This window comes from Kryptolebias marmoratus, linkage group LG21 (genome assembly GCF_001649575.2).
Source record: "Kryptolebias marmoratus isolate JLee-2015 linkage group LG21, ASM164957v2, whole genome shotgun sequence".
Classification (NCBI taxonomy): Eukaryota; Metazoa; Chordata; class Actinopteri; order Cyprinodontiformes; family Rivulidae; genus Kryptolebias; species Kryptolebias marmoratus.
In genome coordinates this window covers 18,582,042-18,591,345 of record NC_051450.1, presented here as the reverse complement: position 1 = coordinate 18,591,345, position 9,304 = coordinate 18,582,042, and the positions used below count along the sequence as shown (strand labels likewise).

Below are 9,304 nucleotides of genomic sequence, written 5' to 3'. Positions count from 1 at the left end.
TGACCCTGGTGGGACTTGAACCCACAATCCCCAGCTCCGGAGGCTGATGCCTTATCCATTAGGCCACAGGGCCAGATGCCCTGCAGGAGGAACAATAATCATCTTGGTGTAAAATCTTAAAATGTTATAGAAAACATTCACTAGAGGGCATTCAGCAGCCAACAAAATATCCTCAGTGACCAGAATTTTTCTGAGCATAACATTTGCAAAGCCTCTCAGCTTTTAAGTCTGATGATTTGAAATTAGTGTATAAAGAAAAGTATAATTTATTTCATTAACTAAATCTGTATTTTATTTATTAATACTAATTAGCAAAAGTGAGGCTTTTTATTAGAGAAGTGGTGAGTTGTATTGTTTTATAAACCTTCTGCTTTACCTTGAGTTCTGTCAGTTTTTATGTTACACAGATGGCATTTGCCCTGTTTTTTATTTTTATGCAAATAAAATATCTCCCCCCTTGTTTTTATTTGTTTTGTTAGTGATTTTGCCCCAGTCTCTGTTCAAGGATGTTAAATGAGAAAAAAAAAAGTGAGATCACACAAAAAATAAAATGTTAAAAAAGTATTACAACTTTTAAGTAAGACGAATTTAAAACAAATTATTTTAAAAATGTTGACAGAGACATAAGTTTGTGTTTGAGCCTATTAATGTACACATTTAAACACAGCAGGCAACAATATCATATTAAAATATTATTAAAATACAGAATTTAATTCTTTTAATTGCCACTCAAAGAAGATCCGGTGGAAAATTTAAACAACTTTAAGAGTTCATAAAGTCGAGATCAGATTATGGCGCTCATAAACTAATAAAGTTCCAGGAAGATTCAGATTAATCCTCACATTAATTGGTAAAATTAAAAAAAAACATTACAAAACTAATAAAATTTGACTATTTGAATGAATTTGGTTTGCTTTAAAATAAAAAAAAGTCTGCAAAGTATCCTAAATAATATGGTACTCCTCCTCACCCTCCTTTTCACAATGTTTAGTAGTTTGTGGGTGGGTGCTTACAGACAAACAAAACACACACACTTACACACAAAAACGTTATTGCCCTTTTGCCTTCAGCAGCTGGCGATTAAGAGTCTAAAACACGGTTAGTGAACGCCCCAGCCCACACACTCTGGAAGTCATGAATTGTGAGGTAATTAACAAAATATCCTGTAGCCAGAAAGGAGGAAGATTTAAACGGCACGGCTCCGTCGGGTCAAGTTGTTAATCATCCTGGAAGCAGGGGTTTCTCAATCAATACCACATTCTTCAGGGTCCACAGAGAGGAGTTTAACTCCCAGAGAAACACCACTTTAATGCTCTCTTTATAAATGAAATGCTGTGTTACCATTAAAACAATTAAAATACCTGTTCCTGCCAATGATGTTTTGATCTTTTTTGCATTGCACCTGCCCCCGAAGGCAAAAGGGCGATAATGTTTTTGGCTGTGTGCGTATTTGTGTCTTTTAATATATTGTATAAAATTGCTACTGAACGAATGTCTCGAAAAAGTGTAAAGCTCACACATCTGTCTCCAGCTCTGAGCAGTCATGATCTTTGTTTTTCAAATAAGAGCTCACTGCCATAAATCAGATCAGCTTTAATATTCACAGATGCTTCTGTGCCACTGTGAGGTTGCACATCCTCAGGTAAATATCTGCTCATTATTGCAGCTGTGGCTCTGAATCACACAATGAGGCTTTATGAAAAACTCCTGAGAAGGAGAAGCAAAAACACCGGCCACCCTGAGGAGAAGCTGCATTTGTGCCCGTAAACACTCTGACGCACACGTATACATCCGTTTACATCACACGGGCTGCAATATGCCATCACAGATTGTGGAAATTGATTAAAGTTTTATTCAGCTTGATCAAAGTGATACACAGCCTACTTTTAATGCAAACTGTAAAGGAAATGAGCAGTAATGCTGCTTTATGACTTGCCATCAATCAATATTGAGTGTTTTCGACACATAAAGTTCGTTTAAGGTGACTGGACTTCTTTACTTGTTTCTTGATGAGTTTCGTTTCTCAGTTCAAACTAAAAGCTGGAGATCCAAGATTTAAAAATGCAGATATTTTGTGTGAAATAAAAAATAATGTGCCCTTTAATGTAATAAGTTTCATTTTGACTTGGACTGAAATCCACCACTTATCATCATCTGACTTATTACTTATTAATCAAAATTAACCAACATAAACTCTGTAAATGTTACAGATATTGAGCTAAATTTTGTTGTGGTAGTAGCTGAGAGTCTTTTAAAACACACACTCGAAGCTCTATGCACTACACAACATCTTTGGCATTAACTGTTGGTGTCAACACTGCCTGTCTGTCAACAAAATATCTAGAATAAAACTTGGATGAAAGGCAGTGGGGGACATGTACAGGACGCCAACTGATCCATTGTTTTGTTTTAATGATTGCAGGAAACAAAGATAAATACACCTTTGTCCTTTCAAAGTAAACTTTTCTCTGTAAAATCTAAAAAAAACAACAAAAAAAAACTAATTGGATATTTAAGTTTGGTCATGAATTTGGGACCAGTAAAAATATAGATTGGCTTAAAGACAGCCAATCAATTATTAAATTACCTTTGGGTTAATTTTTTATCAGTTATTTCCTTTACTATTTAATATTATTGCATAATAAAAACCCTACAGTCACGATAAAGATACTTTTAATAAATCACATATAAATTCATGACTAAACATGCTCTCCTGCTCTGTGTTTTGTGCATCTTAAAGCAAAACTACACAGTAAAATGCACAATTTCTTTTACTTTTAGACCCCAGGTCAATTTCACACGTGAATTCTGTACCTTCAGTGGATTTCTTCTCACCTCGGCGGCTCACTGGTTACTCAACGCTAAGGTTTGCCTGCTCTTGTGCACAGTAACAATCATGCTGACTCTTCTTCAGACATTTTGTGGGGAACTTTCCAGTAGCTGAGAGTCATTCACAACACATACTCTGAGTGTGACATCTTGTGACATCACATGAGACTGCACAGATGTTCATTCCTTTAAGGAACGCCAGGTCTTTAATTTTAAGTAAATTCAAGGGAGTCAAGTGCAGATGTGCAGCACTAACAAGAAGGTTTGTACACCTTGCATCTTTCTGTGTCTGGATCCTGTGTGATCAAGCTGATTGATGAAACCCGCCCCCACCTCAGTTCCGGGTCTGACAGACCTACTTGTGCCGCTGGGTCATCCCATGTTCACTAATTGAAAGTTGTCCCCGTGTCACTGACTTGCTGATGGACTGCTCTGCGGCGTGACAGACAGCAAACCTGCACAGCTCTTCTCCAAAGGGATAAGGAGCTTCAGAGGGTGGGAGGGAAGGGAGGAGGGGTGATGCATGCAGTAGGTCTTGGATCACTGAAAGAGACTGACGTCCTTGACTCATCATCCAACAACCTCATGAGCACCATGGATATATATAAGCTGGGGGCACACCTGCTCTCCAAAAAAGACTCCAAAGCTCCATCAGCTGAGTTCAGCCCGTTACCAAAGTCCAGGGTGAGTATTACTTCATTCAAATATCTTGTTTCCCAGCAAAACTAGGCTGTAAAATACAGCATGAATTATGTGCAAAGAATAGATTATCTTTAGATGCTCCAGGTGGGTTTGTTTCTCCATCCTCATCAACTGGACTAATATAAAAACACATTTTATTGGATATACTTTAGTATTGGGAGATTTATATACAAAGGTGTAGTGGAAAATGCAAACAGGAACCATATAGATAGATAGATAGATAGATAGATAGATAGATAGATAGATAGATAGATAGATAGATAGATAGATAGATAGATAGATAGATAGATAGATAGATAGATAGATAGATAGATAGATAGATAGATAGATAGATAGATAGATAGATAGATAGATAGATAGATAGATAGATTAATCAATTGGATGTTGACTGTGGCAATAAATAAACTCATTAAAGTAATTATTTTAATGTACGTCTATGAGGTTAGGTTAGTTTTTAATAATCCCTTCGTCTACTTGATGAAAGCTGTTCTGATGTCTAACTTCAGTGTCTTGGTGTTGTGGTCCTCCCTCAGTGCCTTGCCCGTCTCCACAGCATGCTGCCCGGGAGGGAGGCTGACGTCCGGCGGCACTGCGTCCTGACGAGCCGCTGGCTGCCCGCAGCTCTGGTGCTGCTCCTCCTCCTCTCCTGCAGCCTCAGCCGCGCTCACAGCACCACGGTGGAGCACGACTTCCACATCGTTCACAACGTCGACAACAGAAGTAAGGAGGATTATACTGCCATTATCATCACCCACCTAGTCTTTGACAGCAGACTGTGAAAACTTAAAAGGCATTCAGTTTTGCATGAGAATATTTTATCTTTAAATGCAGGCTATGATTACAGCATTTAAACTGGGAGGCATATAAAAATACATTTTAATAATTTTATGACTTTGCTGCCTTCAGTGTTGAGTGGGAAATCCTCTAGTTTACAGTTTGATTGAACACATTTTGACTCCCTATATCTTACTGAAGCATACACTGAGAAATATTCTGAAGAAGTTAAAAAAAAAAGCTTAAAAAGAATACATTTTTACAGAAAACACGAATTTAGTATGTTTTTCATATGTGGAAAACCCCATGATCCCAGGAAAATGTGTTAAAATGATAGAAGAAATGTGAAAAATATGTTTCACTTGTTAATTAAAGAGGTTTTCATAGGTAAAATCATGATGTTTTTCCACATGTGAAGTTAATGTTTTTATTCCAGAGCCACATAGGACACATGTGAAAAATATGTTTCACATCTTCATTTAACAGGCTTTATATTTAGATAAAATTACATATAGTTATTGTGGTTTTGGATTCAAATCCATATAGCAAACATGTGTTTCATTCATGAAAACATGATTTATATGTTTTTTCTGTAAGAAAAGAGCCCTGTCTGGGTGTTTGAATAAAAAGTTAACACTATAGCATTTATTGCCCCTAAATTAACTTAAATATTAATAATAATAACAATAATTTTTCTTTCTTAATGGGGACTTTATTCATAGTGTTGCTGTGTAATTTCACATTTATGCTCCTCACAAGGTTTGAATTACCTATTTTGTTTTTTTGTTTTCTACTTTGACAGTATTCATTATTTTTTTAAATCTTAAAACTATATCAGTAATACTTTGTGTATTTATACTACTATGCATTTTCATAAAGCATTCAGGATTATGACATTTCTAGTGTCAAATATTATCTGAAATAAAATGAAAACCTACGAAAAAGAGATATTTTTGTAACTTCACTCGCTGATTGCAGCTCATAGGTCTTCTTTTTTATTTTAAATTATGTTGAATTTCACTGAAATGAGCCCTGCAATGAATGTCAGGTGTAACAGAGAACGAGCCACATCTCTTCTCATTGTGAAAAAGGAAATTGTGTCATTAATTTGTAAATGAAATCATTTAATAACTCCAAACGAACACTCCAACAGATGTATTCACTGTGTAAAAGGCCACGCTTTGCTTCCTCACTGATCCACGTGTTTCTGTGTGGCGTTCAGGTCCAGAGATAGACCCGTTCTGGTACGTGGGGCGTGGGGTGAGACCCATCGGGCGCTTTGGGAAGAGGCACAGCAGTGTGGACGCACTGGACAGCAGTGAGATGCAGCCCGTCGTCAGGACTTTGGAGCTGCTGCTCAACAGCCTCAGAAATAAGGAACACCTTGGAAAAGTACTCGATGGAGAGGACAGAGATTGGATACCATGACATGTTCTCCTCACCATCAATTCACAAACTCGTGTCTTCATTTTTTTTTTCTCTGTCTCTGTAGCAGATCATTGTAAAATCCGACGTATCTGTACATAACGAATGTATTCTAGATTGATTAATAAAAGATGTTGTGATTAAACTCGTTATCGGCCTCGTTTGCAGTTTGTTTTTGCAGGTGCACAACAAAAGAGCAAAAAACATGTTTTTTTTTATAAGTTTGCAAATTTTTATTTATTCCATAATACATTTTAGTTCGGAGAGTACTGTGGCACATAGAGAATCTGCATTTTTTTGCCTTTTGATGTTTTCCCCAACGTGTCGTGTGGACCGCAACAAACGACTGCACATAAAAAGTGAAAGGCTGCGCACAGTGAGCCTCTTCGCCGTTATTTAAACTGGATTTAAACAGGAGCAAAAGTCGTTTTCATTCTCGCCTCTTCATCTGCCTTTAACAGTAAAAGGGACTTCCTGTGTGAATCCAGCGTCACAACTTTAAAAACAACTTTACACCGTCTCTCGAACGCAACACTGAAAGATTTGTCAACTATGATTGGGCAATAAACATGTAATCTTATAACATTTCCATCTTTTCACACATATACATATATTAACAAACTCCGTGATGAGATATTATATATTTTTTTTGTACATTACAAAAATACAGGACACTGATAATTGGACCCTTGCAGATGTGCTTCTCACGGGAAACTTTACATCGATTCAGTAAAACCAGAAACATGCTTTTATACAACACCATCTTTGGAGAACAAGACTGACAAAAAGCCTGGGATAGGTGTGCAAACTCAAAGATGTGATGCAAAGGTCACTAATAGAAGGGTGCAGAGCATTCTTACGGAGGATCATCGCATCTTTTATGCAGTCCAACAGAATATCCAAAACTGTTTTTAAGGTTTTCTAAATAAAAACCAACCAGATGCACAGATAAATCAGATTCTGATGGTCACAGAGTGAAGAAAATCCACCCAAAATGACTGAAAGGCAAGTCTCCTTCGATGTTTACGGAGCGTAAAAGTCCTCTGTAATCCAATCATCCTGGCCACCACAAATATTTTTTGTCATCTGTTCTTTTTTTTTTGTAGCCTTTGCATTACCGTCAGTGATAAACTACCAAATGTTAAATGCAGGTTCACACTGAAAGCACTGAGTCATCACACGTGAGTCTGAGCTGAGAAGGTTTCCATCCAGGAGAAAATAAAGCCTTTAATTTGCAATAGTTTCTGTGGTATTGCATAAAAAATGTTCAGTAAGTACAAAAATAAGTTGCTCGTAACAAAATCATGTCTTTATGGCGTTTGTTATACAGCCCATCGGATGTTATGTAAAAAAATCTTTACATGAAAGTTCTGATATGACCCAGTGAAGGTAAAAATTATACGTTTTATTAAAACGAAAGGCCACAAAGTAAGCAATAAAGGAAACGTGACTTCGCTGAAGAACAATCTTCCAGCATGAAAATAAGCTTTTACACCAAAACTTGAATGTCAAGCCTCGGAGGCTTTGTTTTGAGCTCGATTAATTAAATCTTTGAAATTAGTTTTAAAGTATGAGCGCACACGTTTCCAATTAAGGCCTTGAAGAATATCCGTCGCCACTGTGAAAAGCTGCCATTTTACGTTACGGAAAACCACAGATTTATGTGATCTTGACATTTTTTAAGACAAAGGATTGCAGCCTCGCTTGGGATTATCTTTTTTAACTTGAGTTGTTGGGACCTAAAATGCTTTTTACGCCGTTTGGTGTCCCAAAGCAGGACTTGTTCCACTGATTATCTACCTGAGCAGCGGTCAAGGTAGTCACAGGGCTGAATTGGTGTGTGCGTGAGATGTGTGTGTGGCAAGCTGCTATAACCGTTGTCTCTTTGCTGATTCCTGGATGCTGGCTTGTTGTGTGTAAGCGCACAGCGACGCAGCTGTAGAGAATTAGCAGCAGCTTCACAAACCCTGATGTGTTCAGAGGGTTTATGGTTCCTGTAGGCTGTATCTCACCGGGCTGTGACTGCTGGCGGCAAATTGTGAACGACATTCACGAGGGGGTTTTCAAAATGTCACGAGTCGCAGGGCCTTACTGTCGCGTCGCTGTAATTTAAAAAATGTTCAATAAATTGTCGTGACAAATTTACTCTCAAAACAGAGTCGACGGAAGCAACTAGCAGCAGTCTTGAACGCTTCTCTGGGGCCCTTTCTGTGCAGGCGAAGACCTTCGGACATTTGCTTAAAAGTCGCAATTTATTCACAATTATGTACAGGCAAAACTGTACAGTAAATATATTTTCTAGAAATTTTTCTGTCCTCAAAAAGTTGCCAACAGTTGCAGTCCAGTGAGGTCATTAACATCATTAGCCCTCCGAACTCCCAAATATTTGATTAAAATTTAACAATATACTTAAATGCAAATCCTACTGCAGTTAGCAGCTAAGTTTGGAATCAGTTGTAACCAATACGGAGCTAATTGAAAAGTATATTTATGGGAAATAATGTTATTTATTTCCAGTGTTTCAAGAACAACATTAGGCTAACTGTCTGTTAGCTTATTTCTAAAATGCTGTACTGTTCTTCAAATGATTTATTCTTTACTGTGCACGCATATTTCTCAAATGTGCTTTGTATTTTTTATTTTTGCAGTACTGTTTAGTTGCAGGACAGGATTAAACTATTTCGGCCCTGATGCTTTGCATATCCAAACACTGAAATACTGTGAGCGCATGGGTTTTCTTTAAAACGGTAAAATGTGAAAATATCAAAGAGTTACAATCATCCTCACATGAGGACAACCATCTGACGGCTGCTTCATTTGCGTGAAAGGAAAGAAAGCTTTCAATGGGTGAATAGATGCTTTTGTTTCTTCATTCGTCCTTCTTTTGAAACACCGAATCACAAAGTTTCACAGAATTTTCCACAGCTTTATTTTTACGTGAAACAACAACGTTCTTTTGAACAAATAAAAATGATGTTTTTCTTTCCCTGTACAGATTTTTTTTTATTATTATTTCTTTCTGAGTCATATGTGATACGGAGCGCGTTAGCAGATTTTAAGGCAGAAACTGCTGAGTCACCATTGACGTGACGCATTCTGTGAGTAGAAAACTGATGATCGCTGAGGAAAAAAAGAGGAAAAAGAGCCGTGTTTCCTGTGAGGTGGGACTGAGGGGTGAGGGCCGGGCGCGGGGCAGGTGTTTGGCCCCTGTTTGGCCTACAGCTGGAGGCAGATGCTGCATCAAGGCACTAGATGTGAAGGGCCCCTGTCCCGGGGGCTCAAAAGTGGCCCTGAGGGGACGCGTTGTGCTGCTGTCCGTCTGTCATTATGGCCGAAGCACTCCCACCTGCTGCTCCGACTCCAACTTCTCTGAAATGCAAAAGTAGCAATAAAAGCAGCCGAAAAAGTAGAACCTATTAATAATCACACGAGTCATTTCTAAATGTCAGGACAGTCCTCCTGGATACAGTATGATGGACCTAGAGAAAGCTGCAGCGAATGATATGATGCTGCTCGTCTTTGAAGCCGACCTGAATCACAGCTTTTGTAAGGAAACAGGTGAAGAAAAAAAGAA

The 9,304-nt window shown here is 38.0% G+C and overlaps 2 protein-coding genes and 1 non-coding gene across 5 annotated transcripts in view; 1 reads left to right on the top strand and 2 right to left on the bottom strand.

Annotated features, from left to right (window-relative positions):
• Positions 1-73, bottom strand: trnar-ccg. The gene has a single exon. It is a non-coding gene; the product is annotated as a tRNA-Arg (tRNA).
• A 3,327-nt stretch (positions 74-3,400) lies between these two features.
• On the top strand, positions 3,401-5,882 carry prlh2 (prolactin releasing hormone 2). Its single transcript, XM_017428405.1, has 3 exons — positions 3,401-3,513; positions 4,065-4,251; positions 5,528-5,882. The coding sequence occupies exons 1-3, from the start codon at positions 3,415-3,417 to the stop codon at positions 5,731-5,733; spliced, it is 492 nt and encodes a 163-aa protein (XP_017283894.1). The 5' UTR covers positions 3,401-3,414; the 3' UTR covers positions 5,734-5,882.
• Positions 5,883-6,822: 940 nt separating this feature from the next.
• LOC108243164 (myosin VIIA and Rab interacting protein) overlaps positions 6,823-9,304 on the bottom strand; it is a 98,284-nt gene continuing 95,802 nt past the window's right edge. For all 3 annotated transcript variants that reach the window (XM_017428439.3, XM_017428441.3, XM_037973295.1), the window contains one exon: positions 6,823-9,099. In XM_017428439.3, the coding sequence (XP_017283928.1) occupies positions 9,056-9,099 (44 nt within the window). In that variant the 3' untranslated portion in view covers positions 6,823-9,055. The remainder of the gene's footprint in view (positions 9,100-9,304) is intronic.